The sequence below is a fragment of the Manis pentadactyla genome, chromosome 2 (genome assembly GCF_030020395.1).
Source record: "Manis pentadactyla isolate mManPen7 chromosome 2, mManPen7.hap1, whole genome shotgun sequence".
Taxonomy (NCBI): Eukaryota; Metazoa; Chordata; class Mammalia; order Pholidota; family Manidae; genus Manis; species Manis pentadactyla.
Window position 1 is genome coordinate 220557120 of NC_080020.1, and position 22298 is coordinate 220579417.

Consider the following 22298-nt stretch of genomic DNA (forward strand, 5'->3'; position numbering starts at 1 on the left):
CTATGCCGTTTGCTTTATTTGCTGAGGAACGTTATGTTCTCCTTGCCGAAGCAATCAATCTCTCTCCCTCCCCTTCCCACCCCATATTTTCCCCATGCAGATACTTAGCAGATCATTGGTTTGGGTCAAGTAGAGAAAGCATAATTGATAGATCCTAGTTTTCACCACCAAAATTATTATTTTGAGAATAATTAAAAATTATAAGATATATTTGGGGTTTACAAAGTTTTTTGTTTGTTTTTTAAAGATTGTTTTAAATAGTGTGCCTGCCTACCATCCCCTCACCTTGAAGGCTAACAGAGTCATACCAATATTTAGACACAGGGAGCTTACAAAATACTTACGGAGCTGGGAAGTTGAGGCCTAAACTCTGAGAGTGTACTTTCACATCAGCTTAGTAAACTTGGGGGATAGTCATGAAAGGAAAGCCTTTGGGTTGGTGAATTAAGTAAGCATAAAGAATTAGGGACATTTCTCATCCCCTGTTTGGCTAAGGTTTAGCCTAAATCTAGATAAAGTCCTTTGTCCTTCTGTATTCTACTGGGAGTAATAAAGAAGTGAACGGTGGTTTCCCTATAAAATTGAAGTAAGTAGCTGGGAACAGCATTACCAAAGCACTCTTAATTAAAATTTCTTCTTTTATTTTGAGAAATTTTTTGGAAAATATTGAGAAGTACAAACAATTGTATAAGAGTCCAAGTTTCTGTTCCTCAGTACTCTTGTTGATAGTTAACACTATGACATAATTGCTTCAGTATTTTTTGTTAATAAAATAAATGAAATAAAACAGTGCAGAAAAAGTTCCATCTTTTTTGTATCCTATCTCAAGTTCTACTATCATGAATTTAGAGTAAAGTTACATATATGTAATGATGAACAACATATTGTTTTGTGTTTTAAAAATTTTGTCTAAAGAGTAAACTGTACATTCATCTTACTCAGAGCATTCTTTAAAATATGAAGTGCTACATTTAGCCTTTTAATCTCCACTTGCATATTTTTAATTAAAGCTAGTGTTAAGATACAGCTTTGTAGTAATGATGGGCAGGATGGAAGAGCTTCCTAGCTCAGAAAATTCTGGTGAGAGGTTGAGATTTACTGTGTACAGACTCAGTCCTAGCAAAAGCCTCAGTAACCCTAATCTGCAGTCTTGTCAGTTCTGTGGTCATAGATCACTTGTAAATACTGCTTGTGTGACAATATATAGTAAAATATATGCATTTTTATTCAATATGTACCTGGATATACATAGACATACATGTTAGATGTATGTTATATAAATGCAGGTGTTAAATAAATATCACTAAATGTAGAGTGTTAGAGTGTTATGATTGTTTTCAAATATGTCAAGTTACACATTTATAATAATGTGCATGTAGTAAAGAATATTTTCTAGTTCATCTTAGGTTACTTGGAGAAGGGTACAATACTTTTTATGAATCCAGAGGAGCATTACCTTTCATTTGTGATCAGTGAAACCCGTTCTCTTCTCAAAGAAATGCTTCAATCATATTACTTCAGTGTTTTGTGATTGCATTTTTATTTACTTCTGTTTTACTATGGGCCTGTTTGTTGATCACTGTTTTCTGTCAGAGTAGTTAGTTTAGTTCATGTGAAATGGAAGGAAATTATAGTTGTCATACTTAACTGTGTTGTGAAGCTATAAAGGATGAATAATATTTCAATTCAAAATTGACAAAATTTTACTAACTGGATTAATCAGTTTGACCAACCAGATGAAAAGGAAATGTGAACTGCTAATACTACTGAATTTCTCTATGAACTACTTAGGACAGATTATATGTATCTTTTGAAATAAACCTTTTGAATCAATAAAGTAGCCATAAAGTGAATTTCAAAGAAATGGGTCTAAGAAATAGCGTCAGATACTGAAAAGGAAATTATCAATATCATATTTAGGACCACATAATGACAAAGATATAGCATATTGGAATAACATCTATCAATTCAAGCAGTTCTCAGTTTGGAAACAAGATTGTGTTCTAAATGTATTTAGTTGATTATAATTTGGAGTACATTTTCCCTATAGAAAGAGTGGTATAAATCATTTCCCTTTTATTATTATTCTGATTTTGATATAATTCAGTGTAATTTTTTTACTGAATTTTATGGAGAATAAGTTAAAGATTCCTAGCATTTTTTCAGAGTACATTAAAATAATAATAGGCATGAAAATACAGTTATGTATGTAGATAGTCTTTTAACCTTTACTTTTTGCTTGTAAAATAATGTCTGGGTAGCATATTTAAAATTTCTATCATAGATTATTAACAGAAAGTACTTTCCCCATTCATCTCATTACTTCAGCAAACACTAACAAGTATTATTTTTCTCTTTGAAATCTGAGCAGTTCCCAGAGGTAAAGCCAGATTTGCCTCTAAAATATTCATTTGAATTATAATGTTCATTGAAATTCATCTGAAATATACTATTTTAGGACCTTATTTCTGATGTCAGTGAAGTTTTAAAGTGTTCATTGCATTTATATCAATTTCTTTTCTTTGTTCTAACCATGTAGATATTCTTGGTGTATTTGCGGCAGGACTTAAATGACAGAAATTGAGATAATAACAATCACAACTTTTCATTTCTTAGTTTACGTCAGACACTTTGTGCTAAGCGCTGTAAAGTGTTATGCAAAAAAAGTCCTAAGAGGCTAGAATTATTATGTCTGTTACATATGAGGAGACCAAAGCCAGGTTAAAGGATTTGCCAACTCACGCAGTCAGTAAGGTGCTCATCTGGGATTTAGGTCCAGATTATCTTGTTTCCAATGCCCATGATCTTTGTACTATACACCACACTGTCCCAATGAAGCGAGGATTTCAACATTTGCCAAGTGCTGTGTATTTCAAAAAATAAAATAAAGAACTTGGGTTGAAAATATAAGTGTTTGTTTTTTAGTATCAGAGAACAGCATAATCACTTCTGGGTAGAGTTATCAGAGAAGATAAGAGTGGGAAAGTATAAGGTACTCAAACTTAAATATAATATTAAATAAAAATTGGGATTCAGAGCCATCAGAAGCCCTGCCAAAGTCAAATTTCCAGATTCCCTCTCTTCCCAATTCTGTTTTATGCTGAACTTCCTTCTTAAATAGGGAATAAATTCTAGGTCGACCTGGGAAGGAAAATTAGATGAGAACACATCCTCCCTGGGAAATCAGTGGTACCATAGAAATAGGGAACTAAGCCTCACTGATTCAGTAAAAAGTGCTTCAATAACTCTATGCCAGGCATTGGTGAACAGAGGTAAGCAAAACATGAACTGCAAAGTAAGAGTAAATGTGAGTAGTGTGGTGAGACGAACATGGGATGTTGTGGGAACAGAAAGGAAGGCCGCTTTTACTCGTTACCTACTGAGTCATGGGAAGGCTTCTCAGAGATCACACTTGCTGAGAGTTTGAAGGATGAAGAGGAGATAGCCAGACTGACAGGGAAAGCTGAGCCCTTAAAGAATTGAAAGCAGCACATCCAGATAGAAAGCAAGAGCGGTAGTTCATAATGAATTTTGGGTACTTTTTAAATGAGCCACATTGTACCTCATTATAATTTGCATCTGTATCTTGCAGGAGTCATAAAGGCAAGAAATTTAGTATTCCCATGATTCAAATTTTAGAAAGCAATTAACTACTTTGTGACATTTTGAATTTTACATCCTGTTACTGCATTTGTATATATATGTGTGTATATGTATATTCCTATTCATGGGAATATATACATATATTTATAGGAAAATACCTATTCACATTTTCTCTATTTACAGAATATTAGAGTTGGCAGATCCTCGGAGGTTGTCTAGTCAGTTCATATTTTCAGTCAACAGTAATACCTGGATTTAAATCTTGCCTCTCCCACTTAATAGGTTTGGGACTGTCAGTCTATCACCTAATGTCTGTGAACTTAGCGATTTTCATCTATAAAATGAAGATACTTCCTGTCCAGGTTGTTTTGAGGATTGGTTGGTATAACTTAAATAAAAGTAGATAGTACGTTGTAGGCTTTAAATGGTAACTACTACTATTGTTACTGTTTCAAAAAATAATGTTATTTTTTAAGATGTATTTCCCAGTGAATTTGTTACTTTCACCTACTGAATGAAAAACATGCTCATATTTTTGCTTTTAGGTCCAAATGCTCAAGAAATTAAGGACATCTATGGACTCCAGGGTCAAGTAGAACACAAACTAGCTTTCCTGAGAACTCATGTGCCAAAGAAAATGAAACTTGTGGTCATTGGCCATTCAATAGGTGGCTACATTTCCCTTCAGATTCTGAAGCGCGCCCCTGAGCTCTCAGTAAGTACGCCTCCGGAGTGCTTGTGGGTGCTTGTAGGGACTCGCACAGATCCCCCTCAGCTTTCCTTGCCTCTTTTGTCTCTTGTTTAATTGATAAGTAGAAGAGAGAGGGGTACTCGGTAGCTGCCTTTACCCTTATCTCTGTATTACTGTGGGCCTCTGTGAATGTTTGTTCATGCAGTTTCTGTAATATTTCAAAAAATAATACAGAAGGAGGCAGGAATTTCCAAATGAATGCCTTTTAATCCAGGGTTTTCTGGCAATCTTAAATTACATCTAATTTGTCTTTATGAAGGAATATTTAAGAGTACTCCTCAGCTAAGACCTAGACAAGAATCTATTGGGAGAGTGTTTTGCAAATGCTCATACCTCCTTTCAAAAGGAAGAAAATTTTACCGTCGTCATCATCGATAGGCAGTCATCCTTATGGAACACTGAATATTTAGTCATACGTGTGCATGTTTACCAGTTCTGTAGCTTGGCAGCCTCTTTTGAGACACTCCTTCCTTCATTCCCTCATACCTAGTGGGTGCCACTGTGCGCCAGATACTAAGTGAGACGTTGGAGACACAGAGACCTACCTAATGTGCCCAGGAAAGCCAGTGCACTACAGGAGACTTCAGAACAAAACAAAACCTTGTCCTTTCACTAACATACCATTGAAATGACCCATTGAATGGATGCAGTTCACAACACAAATTATTTCTTCATCCAACAAACAAACAAAGTTCTTGCCATGTGTCAGGCCCTGTGCTGTATTTTGAAGACATCCCAGTGAATATGACAGTATTTGACATACTAGAGTCTGACGTCTAATGGAGGAGACAAACTACCCAGTAGGTGTGTAACTACTGTCCTGTGTAAGTACAGGGTGTGTGGGACTGTGAAGGAATGCTCTTCAACCTGGTCGCCTGAATGCATGATAGGTAGTGATTCTTTCATGAAACCTCTCTGTCCTAGGATTTTGAGTTTTCTTGTTTCATGTGATAAAATATCTCCAGTGGAGTCTCGGAGCTCACTAGGAATTTGTTCCTCTTCCTACCAGCTTGACACACTTACTTCTTACTCACCATTACCCTTAGGAAAAATGCAATTGTGTCCCCCCTGGTTGTGGTTTTTAATACCAAATGGAGGTTGTTAATTTTCTCTTATTGGGTATAAAAAATGTATTTTTTCATTTCTAAGTGTGAATTCAAATTCAAAATTGAACTCCATTTACTTATGCCTTTTTTCCCCCTAGATAAAGCATCTTAATCAGAAAGCAGACTTTGTTTTTAGCACTTTGCATGGCTTCTAATCTCTTCTGTGCTTTCTAAATCTCCTCTGTGCCATGTCACCAGGCACCGTCTTTACAGGGCACCTCATGAGCCCTGCCATGCCGTGGTTGCACAGTTGCTGCGGCGAACCCCAGCTCCAGAGCCAAGGCACCGAGGTTCAGACACTTGCTGTCATGCATGTGTGGCCACAGACAGGTCACTAAGCCTCTCTGTACCTCTGGTTTGCCTCATCTGTAAAATGGGGATAATAACATGTTCTTCAAAGGATTTTTGTGAGGAATTATATAAAGACTTAAGAATGGTGTCTAGAATTTAAAATTTCCCTATAGGTATAAGGTATTATTATGATTATGGAAGTGACAGTGGGATCACTGGCTCAGTCATCATGTTAACTACTGCATTAGTTACCTACAGCTGTGTAACAACATGCTCCAAAGCTTGACAGTGTAAAACAATACACATTCATTTTCTCACAGTTTCTGTGGGCCTAGGATCTAGCCAGACATTGGGGCTTCGCATCCCAGGCCTTCAGACACCAAGGCTTGCACCAGTGGGAGCCTCAGATTGGGAAATATCACATCAGCTCCCCTGGGCCTCAGGCCTCTGAACTTGGACTGAGTTATACCACCAACTTTTCTCGTTCACAGCTTGCAGGTGGCATTTGTGGGACTTCTTGGCCCCCATAATCACATGAGCTAATTCCTGTAATAAATCTCATATAGATACATAGATTGTATCTACATAGATCTGTATATATTCTATTGATTCTGTTTCTCTGGAGAACCCTGATGAATACACTATTCTATAAACATAGGGAAGAAAAGACGCATTTCTGAGTCCTTCACAGTTTATTAATTTAATCACAAATCTGTCATTTTGGTTTTTGTTTATTTGTTCCACATCCGTCCTTTATGTAATAGATTCTTTCACTTGCACATATTTGAAACACGTTTGTTTTGAACCCATCTCTCTTTCTTGGCTTGCAGTCACAATATCTATTGGGAAAGAAGGACAATGCCTCTTAAGGTTAATGTACTTCTTAGAGCTTCTTCAGCTTTATAACTTTCTAATTAATACTCTACTTTCCAGTATTCTTGCCCTTACAAGAATAGTTGTGCAAAGGGAAAAGGAGGATGAAACATGAGCTTGACTTAGTCAGTTTGTGAGACATAACTCACACTGTGATTATAGAATTTTCGAAAAGACATGTGAAACTGTGTTTTCCTGAAAGTGTGTATTCTAAAAAATAATGCATGCAATAAATTGTCCATAAAGATTACCCGGGAGGAAGGTAAACATCTGTATGATTTTTCTTTTTTATTATTCAAAAGCTTTTTCTGGTTTCAATTAACTACATTGTTGAAGTCCCCTCAGCCCTCTTTAAACACCTGGCCCAGTTAATATTGGTGGTATGATCCCTGCTGAAGTGTTGAAATTTCAGTGTCTCTGGGCTACTCTAAGACGGCAGAGTGCCTGCATGCCTGAAGTTAGCATGACACGCTCCATTTAAGATGCATTTGACAATCAAATAAGTTTGTGTAAGCCAGAGTGTTGCAATCCCTAATCATTTTGCCAAAAATAAGTTAGCTGTTATGTTTTATAACATATGAAGTGTGATAATAAGAAACTTGTGTTTCCATCTTTTCTGTTATTTTTACTGGAATATTTGACTCCCATAAGATTTTGAGGACATATGTATGGTTTAGTAGCTGGTTTATTTGGTTTTATTTTGTTTCAGTTCTTTGCAATATTTTTGTAACTAATCATAGAAAACTTCGGTTTTAAAATCATTTTAAGAGACTCATTACATATTTTAAACATATTGTCTGACCTATATTTTAATACAAAAAAAAAATCATTCTTTTTAAAAATCTGGTATTAAATCTTTTTTGTTTCTTTAAGCGAATTTGGTACGTAGAATTATAGAATTTCTAAATATATTTTGACAATAATGTCCAGAATAAAGTATTTGAAAAGAAGCCTGAAAAGATAGGTAGTTGGAAGACTATTAAATAGTAGCTGCTGTGACTTAAAATAATAAACGTAACTTAAGACTCATAGGATCTTAGAACTGAAGTGGGCTTTAGAGACAGTCTAGTCCCATCTTTCATCTTATGGGTGGAAACTGAGAGAAAAGTGTCCTGCCAGGACTCAGCCACAGCTCTGTCTGAATCCAGGGGTGGGGTACAGTTTATATTAGCTGTGGGTACACATAGAGTCTGAGGAGGTCTTTGGTGGCTCTTTCAACCTTTGAGTGATAGCAGGGCCTGTAGATGGTACGGAGTGTTCCTGGCGTGTCCACTGCTAGCTTCGTGCCACTCGTTGGGTTGTAGCACAAAGGACAGGAGACCCCGTGGACCCTGCTCCAGCAATCTGATCTGGGAGGAGAGATGACATGGGGCGAAAAAGTAGTCGTCTTATCCCCACTACCTAGAATCTTCTTCCTCTCAACATCAATACTCTGTATGTTAAAAAGGTGCCGTCTGATTTTATCAGTAAATTGTTTGTATAAAGTTCAAGGTTGAGAGTTGAAAACCTTTCATTCTTAACTGGGCTCTGTATTTGGTCATAAGGTAAACTTCAAGTAATTTAACTTTTATTTTCCTCTAAGAATTTATATAGCATTTGATGATAACACTTCCTCCCCTTCCAGGGTTATCAGATCCTTGAAAAAGTTAATTTTTTATATTATTTGGCCTTCCTTGGGGAAAAGACACAATAACATAGAGCTGTCTGGTTGGCAAAAATATCTCTGTAAATGAAATTTCCAGATTACTGACACTCATTCCTGTAAGCAATAGAATATTTTATCCAGCTGGATAAAAAATTGTCTAAAATATATTATTTACTTACCTGCCTTTTCAGCAGTTCATATTGATGATGATGTAATTAGTGATTTAAGAACTCATTTTGATAGTGTAAGACTACAGTAAAATACCGTCAAAAGGATTTTGCCTGTGTCCTGAAATTTCTTAGATGATAGTGCTTTTTAAAAAAAAGAGTTTTCTTGTCTGTTAATTTCATAGTTTTTCTATCTCCTCCCTCAGTGTTAGGTGCCACTTCTCTTCCCCATTTATAACTTGTTACTACTAATTTGCTGCAGGTAGAGAAAACAGATAACCGTGTTAGAATTTTGTCTCAAGGAAGAATGAACAGGTCTTAAATGAAGATACAAGAGTAAAATTGATGAAATTGAGGGTTTTTTAAATTGCTCAGAGCCTTTTTTTTCTTTTGTTTCTTTTGAGATCCCCAGTAGCATTTTAGATACTCAAAATTTGAGAGACTCAAAGCACACCACAAGTATAGCTGAGAAACTTGAAGAACTTGCACTGAAAGAGAATAGCATATTAGATCGTGGATGTGTTGATTCAGGAGTACATCTCATCTATGTTAGGGGAAAAAATAAATATTCTGTGAACAATGAAATTATTGAGACTTTGTGGTATACTTACATGATTCTGATGAACCCTCAGAATAACGTGCAGATGCACGTCTGCAGTCAAATTTAGACGTGGCATGTGAGAAGCATTCACATAATACCGCTGAGTGGTGGTCACTAGTTGGGATAATTTGGAGGAAGTGGGAAGAAGAGAGATAAGTTGTTTGTCAGAGTCCTGTCCCTAGATTAAGCATTGAGAAGTGGAAGGCAAAATGAGGAAGTACTGTAAGGCTCTGAATGTTTTGGAGAGGTGGCTTCTAACTGGGAAGATCAAAAGATGCTTAATGGAATAACTGGTATATGAACAGAGAAAGAGAATTTTTATGATTTGGTAGTAGGGGGTTGCTGTGCATTCTAAGCAGTGGGAACGGAGCCCAGTGGAAAGAGAGAAATGTGTTTTTATCACTGGGCACATGCAGAGAGCAGCAAGTGGTCTGCTGTGGATGCAGCGCAGTGTATGAAGGGAGCAGTGGGCTAGGAGAACCTTGGCTCCCAGGAGTGGAGGAACCTGTAAGCATGGGCAAAGGAGTCTGGACAGCAAGGAGCCACCGAAGGACCTGTGATGATAGTAGGCCTGCATTGGGTAAGTTAATCTCTCAGTGAACAGGAGAATGGAATCGAGCACATAGAATAAAAAGCAAACAACCACGTGATAGGCAGGTTGACCAGATCAGAAGAGAGAGAATGAAGGCAGTATATGGGATTTGCCAAGGGAAATTGTTAAGAAGGAAAAGAAGCAGGTCACAGATATATATTAGGGAAATGACCTCGTTTGATGGAAAGGAGGATGAGGAAGAGGAAGAGCATAATAATCTTCCACACTACTGGCTGCAATCCATTAACAGATCCTGAAATCACTTCAGTGGTTTGCAGCCAGTGGCTCAGTCAAGATACTAGACTATGCTATAGGAACAATGTGTTGGTGGCTTTTAACAACAAAGATTTGTTTATTGCCCATGATATAAGTCTTCTGACGGTAGGCTGCCCCCATGTAGTTCTCTTCATGCAGCCTTACTCCAGAATCCAGACTGATGGAGTAGCTTCTGTCTGGAATATTCCAGTCTCTGCTATGACAGAGGATAGAAGGGAAGTAGTGAGCCACACTCTGCATTTTAAAACTTCTCTCCGGAAGTGACATTTGTCACTTCTCATACTGTGTTGTACAGAGAGCGACTTATGTGACCAAGTCTGCCATCAGTGAGGCTGTGAAGTAAAATCCCTTCAGAGAAGGGAAGCATATGCTTGTGAACAATAAAACAGCATTTGTAAAAATATATACAATAAAAAGTAAAAAAAAATAGAAGATATTAGAGTGCATTGTATTATAATAAAGGTATGTATTGTGAAACTTTTGTTTCACTTTATATGGTTGTGTGTTGATTCTTAGATTACAATATAGAATGTGTTTCTTACTGTGGGGTCAAGGTAAAAAATTAAAGCCATTAACCTAGACTAGAGCATACCACAGACGCTAAGAGGAGAGAGAGGACAGTGTCAAGAAAGATGTGGATATGTTGTGGATTAAAGATGACAGATTCTTTACCTTTCCTCTCTCAAGAGGTGAAGTCACTTTCCCTTCCCCTTTGACTTTGCGCTGGGCAAGTGACTTGGGATACAGTAGAAGTGATGTTCTGATACTTCCAAGCCTGAGCCTTAAGGGGACTGAGAGCCTCTATTTCCTCCCTCTTGGAAGCCAGCTGCCATATAAGAAGCCCACCTGCCTGGGACCACCATGTTGCAAGAAAGCCCAAGCTGGCTTCATAGGAGGCATGAGACACCAGATGTGAGTGGAACCTTCTTGGACCTTCCAGTGTCTCCCATCTTCTCCTGAATGCAGCCAAGGGAATGACCCCAGCCAATGCCATAGGCAGCAGAAGTCTAGCTGTGCCTTGTTTATGGAAGCAGAAAGAATAATCATTGTGGTTTTAAACCCTAAGTTGGGAGATAGTATTTTAGTAGCGGTTGATAACTGAAGGTAACAGAATTGAGTTCACAAAGGTTGAAAAGAAGGAGAACTTAAGGCTTCAAAGGTAGTAGTAATTGGAAGGTTGTTAATGATCTTGAGAACATTTTTAGTGAAATAGTGGGAGAAGGAGGTGGCAGGAAGTTAGGTGATAGATAGTGATCCAGGTATTGGTCAGGAGAAGGGGAAAAGACAAGATGATAACTTAAGGAAAAAGCTGGTCAAAAGAACATTTTTCTCCTGTAAGTGAGAGATTTAACCTGCCGAGGGGAGTAGCCCATGCAGAGAGAGATGTTGAAAATGAACGAGAAACAGGAACATTTGTTCAAGCAGGTTTCCTTCTGTTTGTCTTACAGACTCTAGTCGCTTGAAAACGAGGCAGGGTGCCTTTTTCTGAATCTTTCACTGCATCCTTGCCCAAGTGTTTTTGTGATTTCACTTGGCTCTTCATTTGAGTCTAGAAGCCTGACAGTTTTTAAAATTAATGTACTGTCATTACTAACAACTAAATGTACCCAACATTCATTTGAAATTTACAGAACATGTTCAAATGTAACAAGGTCATTTAATGACCTAATTTTTCCCATCTTACAGATAAGAAGACTGAAGTTCCAAGGAGTTGTGTATCTAAGCCATGTTATTTAGCTAGTAAGTGGCAGAATCATGACACGATGCAATTTCCCAGTATCTGTGTCAAAGCAGTTAGTTAAGTAATTAGAAAGGTCGTGATTATCGGTGGTTAGAGTAAATTACTTTGACAAATCACCAAAACCTATTTGACCTAAATGTGAGATTTCTGCTGTTGTTTCTTTAGTACTTGAGTTCTTCAAATACACATGAGGGTTTTAGTGGGAAGCAGGTAAATGCTTTGGGGGGAAGTTCACAGAGAATTGGGAGAAACAAACTGAGAAGATAAAGGGAGTTGGTGTGGAGGGTTGGGCCATGGACAGAAATTGAACTCAGAAGAAGGCAGTGACTCAGAATCCTAGGACTGAGCTGGGGGCAGAAGGTGAGACCAGAGTGTGAAGGGACCTGGAGGATTCTACAAACACCATGCATAGTAGTTCCACAGTTGTGTCCACATGAGCCCTTAGTAAGCACTGGTATGTGAAATCCACAGGGGTCAGGCAGTCAGCCACTAACTATGGTTTGTGAAAGACTCCATTTCAGAAAACAATATCCTCTACTGTGAGGAGGGTTTGTATTATGATGAAATGCTGCTTTTCCAGTCACTTATGCATTTATTTAAATGTATGTATGTATCTGTTTATGTCTGTGCACTCGCACTATCTTTTCTGAATAACCTAGGAGGCTACCTTGCTGAAAATTAAACACATGGAAAGTTTCAACTTTTCAACTTCAGCCATTTTTTAGTCATCTGCATATTTTTAAAAATCCCGAAATTGCTTTCAAAGTGGAAAAATTGTGTGGGCTTTTTTCATCTTTTCATAACTCAAAAACTATTTAATATATTTTTCTCAAACTTTGCAAAAAAAATCACCTTTGGGCTGAAACCAAGCATGGAAAATTTCACCACAAAGGGCTAATTTTTTGGAAGGCTGCAAGAAAGTGAAAACAGGGGTTTATAATAGAACATTCTTCATGCATGTTAATACTTAGTACTTTATCTAATGCATTTCATCTGAGAATTTCTGAGCACTTTTCAGGTTTAAATATTGAACCATTTTAATATTTGTGTATCCATGATACTTTCAGATATGGAAAATTTCCCACATCCTCTCTGCGGTCCAGTATACTGGAAGTTAGTGAGGTGTGTTAAAGGGACAGGTAGGACAAATGAAGTGAAGTAACTCCTGGCCAGGGAAAACCTTACACTTAACTCACTTAACTGCCAAAACGCGTTTTGTCACTATCTCTTCCTGGCCTGGAAGTAGTTGTGAGAGACTATAGTAGATGACATGAGGCGCTCATTCAGATAACTAAGCCGATAATTCTCAAAGCATCAGATCCCCTGGGATCTTGTTAGAAATGCAGATTATTAGGCCCCACCCAGACCTGCTGAATCTAGCGCTTCAGGGCTGGGACCCAACAATCAGTGTTTCTGATGCATACTTAGGTGTGTGAACCACCAACCTAAGTTTTCCAAAAGTTTGAAATGGAAACTTTTGGAGAATTGTTTAGACAATTATCTGCCCTTGGATATGTCAGCTGTGTTCTTGTATCACCTCTTGGAAGCAGGAGGAATGCTAATCAAGTTCCCTAAAAGAAGAGAACTTGTTTTCTGTATTTCATGTATTCTAGCTCTTTCCACCTATGACCTTATCCTCAAGCACAGCGACCCCCGCGAATAAAGGTGCTGACAAGGAAATAGCACTAGGTGTTTTTCCGCATTTCCTTGAGTTATCAGGGCCAAACCTGGGATGGTACCAAATATTTCATTCTTATTTCTTTGAAGTATCAAGTGGCAGGGTAGCAGAGGTCTGTCAGTAGAAGCTGATTTAAGCCCTGCTCTTTTATGTGCAAATTTTCAATCTTACGTTTTGCAGTGGCCCTTTGCACTCCCGCAAAGGGCAATGTCTATGTTACTGTCTGTAGGCACTGAAGTAGTTGCCTAGGTAGCCTTGTAACAAATTGTGAGAATATTCTCCTGATGACATAAGTTACTACTCTGTTGTACGTAGGCCCTTAACTAATCTCTGGGGCCCCAGCTTGTTAAGGATGGGAAACAGGCACAGCCTTTGAGGGGTGGTTAAGCAGTTTAAAGGGATTTTCAGTTGCAGCCCATCTCTGTGAAGCGTGAATATAGCTGTCTAAGCCAATATAGATGGGAAGGAAAAAAGAGATGCCTTCTTTTTTAGTTGATCATTTAAAATTTTTACTGTGAAAAATTCCAAACAGGAAAATAAAAATAACTGTATAATGAATCTCCAGGTACCATTATCCAGGTTAATATAGCTATTAATATTTAAACTTTACCTCATTTTTTTTCCTTAAATACTTTCAGGTAAATTATAGCCCTCATGATATTTCATCCTTAAATACTTAATTGTTCATCTTTTAAAAAGGGCCTTTTCTTATATTATCCACATAATAAAATTAACGGTCATTCTTTGGTACATCTGATAAAGTCCATATTCTGATTTTCTTTGTCTCCAGTATGCCTTTTTACAGTTACTTTGCAAGATCTTTCCTTAAATTAAAGATTTGTCTTTCCAATTACGGAAGTTAATCTATTTATAAATTTTAGGAAGGAGGAAAAAAAAGTAAAAAAGTAAATGTGCCTGTGAAGATTGTTGTAGGTCCAGAGAGACTTAATGTACCACGTACGAAATGCACCACAAGTTACTTTTATAACTCAACAAGGAGCTTCTTAAAACAGAATGTGGACTTGTTTACAGAAAGATATGAATAAGTCTAATCATTTGTTATAGAGAAACTTAGCACAAGAGTCATGACTTTATATAGATCATTTTTAAACTACTTAGCTTGCCGCTCGAGTTTCCGTGGTTAGACCAGAGAGGATAATGCAGTACCTCTACCTCTCAATTTTGTTTTTATTTACTAAGAAAAAAAAAGAAAAATTCTGCTGTTTTTGCATTATTTCTGAGGATATAAAAATTTAAGACACCCGATTCTCTTGTAGATATTTAGAGTAAGATTAAATTTTAACTTTTTATTATGATTATTATATTACATGACTATAGCTTATGGGTGTAATTTAATCCTCTCTCAACAACTCTTTGAGGGGGCTTTACATTAGGAACCTCAGAATAGGACAAAAGTAGTTTGCTCAGGGTTAGACAGATAGTAAGTGCCTGTGCCAGGATTTAAGCCTATGTGTGTTTGACACCAAAGTCCAAGTTCTTAGCTACTAGACTAAAAAGGGTAACTTCATATTATAAAGAATTTGTAGAAAGCAGTAAAAGCATAGCAACCCCTCAGATAAAGGTACAAAGGACATGAACAGGTAATTCACCAAAGAAGAGCTAGCTAATAAAAATCTATCAAAAATGTATACCTAGCACAATGTATGACACAGTGCTTTATAAATTAATATATGGCAATGCTTAGACATGCCTGTTTATTGAGTATAGTAGTGTTTTCTAATGTTTGATGAACATAGCTCAACAGTTACCAGAATGAGTCACTACTACTGTAGATGTAAAGTTCAGTGTTGTGTGTATGTATACCTCTGCATAGAGTTTTAGAAAGTCTGAACAGGTACATACCAGGTGGCTGATAGTGGTGATCTCTGGAGGTTAGGGGTAAGGGTGTACTGCGGGTGGAGACTCTGTTGTTTCTACTTAAGAGATAACAGTGATTGTGTGATTTAAAAATAATTCCTATTAAAAAATGGTCATACCCTATGAACCTACAGATTCCTTTCTTTGGAATCTATAGTAAGAAATAATCTCAAGACAGAACACTCATGTACAAAAATATTATTCGCTGTAGCAACAAACTGGAAACACCAGGATGTGCAGGAGGGGTTAAGTAGAGTATGGAATGTGCAGCTATTAAAATTATATTTTCAAAAGACTTTGTAATACATAAAAGCTTATTACAGACTATTAAGAAGGATGTTAAAATTTATAGAGCATCTACAACTAAATCAGAAGAAGACATACATAAAAAAGCTTGGAAGTAAAATAACCTAAATGAATACAGTGTTGTGTTTGAGTGGTGAATTTCGGGATGATATTTTTTCTATTTATTTTTTGTTTTTAAATTTTCTTTTAATGGTATGTATTTCTTCACTATAATAACCACTTAATGATTGTGCATTTTCTTTTTTTACAAAGCAATTTGTATGACTTCATTACAAAAAGTTGGTTCAGGAGGCATAAAAAATATTGGGTAATATGTTACAGAGCAATAGTTAATAAATACCTGGGGAAAGTGGAAAGGTAGTGTCAGCCTCGTGATTTCCGTGCAGGAAGACGCCCGCCTAGCCCAGTAGCGACGGGAAGTCCCTAGCCGCGTCTTTGGCAGTGGCGGCTTTCCTAGCCTCTGACCCTACATTACCTGCCTAATTACCTCACTTTAAAATCAACAAGACTTTTGGCCTTCCCTGTGATTTTTTTAAATTAACCCTGCCTCCCCCTGTCCCTCAAAATAATTTGGGTTGCTGATAGGTATACCTTTGGATGGCCAGCTTCATGACTGTTTCTTGGGTATGAAAAAAAAATTGCAGTTTGGGATTAGCATCGTCATTCATCCTGCTGCTGGAGTGAAGCAGACCTTCTTCAAGAATGTACAGCCGTATTCAAATCTCATCCGACCATGAGGTTCTCGGGGCTAGCACTTGGGAGGCTCTGGGTTACGCACGAGTGACCCGTTCTAAGGCAGAGGTGTTGTCTGTGTGAATACCCTTGCAACTGGGCGGATACAAGTCTGAGAAATATAGCTTGTACCTTGCTGCATTTAGACATTGTTATACCAAAGAACTGGATGTTCATAGGAGAGCAAATTCTTAGAGCATCAGTGGATGGAGCATAGCAGTCAGAGAAGAGGTAATACAGAAGAGAGTAGAAACAGATAAAATTCTGTGAAAAATTTTTTTGTGGCTGTTGTTTATTCCAGCCAGATGAAGATTCCTTACAAGTCTATCAGTTGGCAGAGATGAGAATTATGAATGTAATCTTTAAGGAAGGAAAAGTCTAATATGGTTACTCAGTGTGCATGAGGCTATTTTTCTCCTTTCTTGCTCATAATGGAAAATTTGTGAACAATATACCATGTAGGCCACAAAAAATGCCCTGACATGGAAAAAAGCCCAGCAGGCACTGAAGGAAAGATGCTGTGGGAGAATGAAATGTGGCTTGCTTTGAGCTCTTTGTTCCAAGCCAGTTCAGACTGATTTTATTTGGTTGGGAAGAAGACACATTATCAGGTATCAGAGATATATTGATGAATGGATAAAGACTGAAGCCAGCATCATTTCTGACAACCTGTCCCCAGGAAGCCAGATAGTAAATCACTTCCTAGGAAAAGACACACAGAAACCAGAAGGCGCACACATGAATGAAGTCTGCAGACAGTCCAGAAACTCCATTTCAACAAGTAAGTTTATCTCCTCACCAATGTAGTTATGGAAGCTTCTGTAGTAAACCAAATTCAGTGTTAGAGATTCTGCCTTTTCCTCTTGCATGAACTACTACCCTCAGGAAAGTGCTGAGTAGCTCCTTGTTGCCCACTGCAGAGAAGCAAGGCTCTGAGGGCATCAGGAATATTCTGTGCCTGTTGATTAGCACTGATTCAGACGTGATTTCATAAAAATGTAGGGATGGGTTCTGTCTGGGTGCCAGGGAATTCTCTTCAAGGTCCTCTGAGGGAGATGGCCTCAACTTACCTCCTTTGGTCGTAGTCCCTGCGCCTGTCCTATACATATATAATGCTCCCTCATAATTATTATTATTTCTGCTTGTCTACCTCCTTTCTGCTTTTTCCTGTCACCACCTAACACATGCCTTCTCTCTATTTTCTAAAATCATCTCAAATATAAACTACATGAACTCTTTCCTGATTGTTCCCAGTCATTTTTATTATCCCTCCTTTGTAACCTTTTTCTCATAATTTTTACATATTCCACCTTGTATTATAGGCATTACATATTAATTTGACTCTCCCTATTAGAGTTTTTAACTTTTCTTTTTTTCAATTAAGGTATAATTTATACAATAACTCTGTTTTGTCTCTGTGCTTCCATCTGGGTATTTTCTGACATATATTTCAGTTCACTAATTCTCAGTTCAGTTATACATACACTCCTTTCAAATCATCTGCTGCATTCTCATTTTCAGTTATTAGATTTTTCTGCTTGTAGGATTTCCATTTTATTATTGATATAGTTACCAATTCCTGAAATTCTATATCTCGTCATTTACTTTCTTGATCATATTAATCACATTTTAAAGTCCATGTCTGACTTTATTCTCCTCTGTACTGTCAATAGTTTTTTTTAAATACAATTACTTTTATGCTTAAAATGTAAAGATTCGAAGATGACATAGTTGAAATAAAAATAAAGATTGTGTCTGATAACTCCAGTATCCAAGTCTTACGTAGTTGCATTTCTTTTCTGCTTTTTCCTTCATTTCTGATCATGTTCCTTTGTCCCTCAGCATGTTTGTGTATTTGTCACAGTTCCCCCAAAGAAACAGAACCAAAAGGATGTGTGTATATATAGGAGATTAACTCTAAGGAATCGGCCAACGTAATCATGAAGGCCGACAAGTTCTGAGATCTGTAGTCAGTCCCCTGGAGACCAAGGAGAGCTGATGTTCCAGCTCGAAAGCAGTCAGCAGCAGGAGTTCTGTTTCTCAGCCTTTGTTTTACTCAAGCCTTTGACTGATTGGCTGAAGCCCACTAGCTCTGGGGAGGCCAACCTGCTTTCCTCAGTCTACCAACTCATATGTTAAATCTCATCCAAAACATCCTCTCAAGACATACCCAGAATGTTTGACCAAATATCTGATCATCCCATAGTCATGGAAATTAATCATCACAGCTTGATAAGGTTATTGGTTATTTTTTAATTGAATACCTGTCATTATGTATGAAAAATTGTTATGACAAAATGAGGCTCCTGTCTTCTTCCATAGAGGATTTACTTTTGTTTGTGTCTAGCAGTTGTAGAAAGGTCTGATTTTTAATGCCATCAGGATTTGGGCTGAATCAGAGCTGTCTTTGTAAGGGCTGGTCTATTTCCAGTGCATCACTACTTCCAGGGGGTAGCCCTTCGTAGTTCCCACTGAGAGCCTAGGGTGCCTTCTCCTTAATGGGCACCAAATGCTTAAATTTTGACCCCTGAGCCACAGAAGATTTCCAGAAACTCTTCAGCTTCATGGCCTCTTAGCCACTGCTCATAAATTGGTTAAATAACTAAGAAAAGCTATTTCAGCACACTTCTCTGAGCTTCCTTTTTCTCTACAGTTTTGGCCCACCAAATCTCCTCTGCCCTTTGATGCTTTCCCAGGCACCTAAAATACTTTTCCAGCTTTTCTGATTGATCTTGTCATGAAGATTGCTTTGCAATAAGCTCGTCTGCTATCCCCACTCCCCATCTCCACCATTACCGGCTGTTGCCTAGCTTCAAGTTCTTTGAATTTTGCCATTGAGAAGTGTGCATTTGAGGTTTTGATTCTTTATGTGATCTGTTTTTTCCTCTAGACAGTTTTAGAATCTTTACTTTATCCCCATTATTATATTTTATGATGATATTCCTTGGACTGTTTGTTTTTGTAAGAAAACTTAACATCCTTACATACTGAAAATTTCTCTTGTATTTTGTTTTCCTTTTCTCATCCTTTATATATTAAACCTCCAGAAGTGATTCTCTTGATCTGTTTTCTTTTCCATTGTTCATGTCTCCCTCTCTCTCTTTTGTTTTGTTTTGTTTTTTAATTCTATATGATGAGCAATATGGGATGTTTTCCCAATTTTATCTTAGAACTCATCTAATTAAACTTTTGATTTCAGCCTTCGTGCAAATCATTTCTGAGATAATTTATTTTCCTTCATTACTGTTTTGTAATGCCTTTTTATTTCATGGCTCACTTACTATTTCTTCGAGAAAAGCAGATTTTTTTGGAGTTTTGTTTACCCTTGCACTGGCTTTATTCATTCTGAATTCCCTTTTTTCATGTTTAATGTTTATCTGCCTACTATAATTGAAGCTTCCCTCAAATATCTGACATTCCTTTTTGATCTATTCACGTTTAAGAATGAGTAACTGAAAGTCCTGGGAGGTTTTATGTGGGAGTGGGCCTTGTCAGCTCTCAGCTTCACTGCAGGGTAATTGGACAGGTGTCCTCACATTTTGGGGGGATGTCCCCCAGTGTCGCTATCTGTGTTTTTTCCTCTAGACACATTCAGTTTCACACACACACACACAAAAACCAAACTTAAAGGCTCCTGCCTGAGGGCAGCAGCATCTCAGCAAAACAGCACAGGAGGCTGGCATTTGCATGTGAGTGTGTCAGCATTTTGGTGTTTGGGTGTTCACTTAATTCCCATTAACAGGGTGGCCCATTTCCCCTGCCTTTCTCATACGCCCAGTGTGCCCCAGTCTGAAAGCTATCTCCTTCTGTTTCTGTATGGAGGAAACCTCTAGTGCTGAGCCAGGGGAGGAAGAGGCTACTGGATGAGGCCAGTCGTGGGGGATGCACTGCTCCTCAGCCAAGCTTTGATTCAGTCAGTCTCTTGTGTGCCATGCACCGTCATTGAGCACCTGTCACAGACTTAAAGACACCTGTGAACAAAACAGAAATGCTCTACCTTTCCAGAGGTCACAGTCTGCTAAAGGGAGATGGTAATAAACATTAAAATATGTGTAAATTCGTATGGTCAGGGGTGATACTACCTTGATAAAGAGTGGAACAAGATAAAGGGGATCGGAAGTGCCATGGCTGGGGAACAGAAGGCAGTGGTGGACGATATTTTTTAACATTTCATTTGGAAGTAATTTCAATCTTGTGGAAGAGTGGGAAGAATAAGAATAGTACATAGAACACCACACACACTTTACCCAGAGGCACTGTTGCTGAAATTTTTATCTTATTTGCTTTATTTGCTCTCTTCTATCCCTCGTCCCCTCTGTCTCTGTCTCTGTCTGCATATATACACATACATGAGAGAGTAAGGAGAGCAAATGTGTGTGTACACATATAAATATTTAATCGCTGACTAAAATTTGAACTGGTAACGGACTGTATGACTAGCATTTTCAGATACCATGGGGCATTTTTAACTGATACGTGTGATCTATCATATTTGTATGCCATGTGCCCTTAAGGGTTGGCAAAGGTGTATACCGGCCATCAGGAATGCAGTCCAATCCTGTTCGGGAAGGTAAGAGCCTTCCCAGAGGCACTTGTCCCCTCCCCGAGCTTTGTAGAAGCTGAGGCTGCAGAAGTCAGGGAGTCAGTGGTAGGGCTCAGGAACTAACTTGGGTTTTTGCTAGCTTAGGAGCGATCATGGTACCGCCAGGAGGGATGGCCCTTGGGAAGCTGGTGTGTCTTGGGTGTCAGTGGAAGGAGGAACACCGGCTTCAGAGACCTGTGAGGAAGAGGATATGTTAAGATACATCTTTGATACATTTAATTTTTTCTTCTGAACTGAAAGGAGGACAGATCTTATCTGTTTCATTACCAAAGCTGCTATTGGGATTTATGCACATCCTACAGTTATTTGGGTCTAACCTTTTGCCATGAGCTAACTGCTTGTTTTCCCAAGTTTTAATCTTTATCTCATGGGATCTTTGCTGCCCTAACTGCTGGATTTGCTTTTTGCCAGGTAAAATGTAACAAGAAAGCCATACTTTGCACCCTCCTTTTGACTTTGGAGAAGCTGGGGGTGTTGCTTGGACAGCTCCTGTGGCAGAAGCCCCTTGTCTGGTACTTGGCATGTACCCCGTGTGCCTCTGGCCATGGACAATGGTCCCTTGCCATTGTATTACTCTTCCTTGGTCTGAAAGCCTGTGCCTCGTCTAGTACAGATACAAAACTGGTATTTTAGTATGTGGAACTGATGTGTACATGTTTCACAGTGTCTTTCAGCAAAGTCAAATGGGGAAGAATCTTTTTACTAGTTTCCCTGAATAACCCTAAGCTCCATCATCAGCACTTTGCTTATGTAGGTACTCAGTGAATGTCAAAGAATTTTCTCTTTCCAAGGCATTTTTCAGAGGTTCCTAGGCCATGATGAGTAAGAGGATTCTAGTACCTATTTTCTTTGTTTCTGTTGCTCTGCTTATTTCCCATAGTGCATTACCTATCATGCATTATTATAAATTCCTCTCCCACTAGAGTTTAAGTTCTCTAAAAGCAGAGACTTTTTGTCTTGGTCACCATTTTGTCCCCAGCACTCCCTGCAGCATCTGGTGTATCAAAGGTACCAGTGTATCTTGAATGAATGAATGGATCAAGAAGCAGCAAGTAGACCTAACAAATGACTCTCCCCTCTCAGTCATTCTTGTCTTAAGCTTCTAAAGACTGAAGTTTCTAATTTAGGAAAGTACCAATCCCGTTGTGAAACCATTGGGGCTTTTTACTCCCTGCCCCACATGGAGTGCTCCGGATCCAAGTTTAGGGAATTGCCAAATAGCAGGGTTTGGGTCAGCAAAGCCATCCTTTCAGATTCTGTGTAGCTTTGCCTTTGGAAACCCAGGGAAAGCTGCAGCTGCCCAAGGTTGTAGTAGTCGCATGAAGGTGTCGTAGCTGCAGACATGAAGATGGGCTTGCTGCTGTCACCGTTCACTGAGTTGTGAGGCTGCCGAGAGAACACTGCAATTCCGAGTGACAGGTGCTCTACATGACAGAGCAGCTTGTAAAGAATGAT

The 22298-nt window shown here is 38.3% G+C and overlaps 1 protein-coding gene across 3 annotated transcripts in view; it reads left to right on the forward strand.

The window, feature by feature from the left end:
- LDAH (lipid droplet associated hydrolase) overlaps positions 1 to 22298 on the forward strand; it is a 108783-nt gene that overhangs the window by 43910 nt on the left and 42575 nt on the right. For all 3 annotated transcript variants that reach the window (XM_036881730.2, XM_036881729.2, XM_036881731.2), the window contains one exon: positions 4149 to 4318. In XM_036881730.2, coding sequence (XP_036737625.1) covers positions 4149 to 4318 — 170 coding nt within the window. The remainder of the gene's footprint in view (positions 1 to 4148; positions 4319 to 22298) is intronic.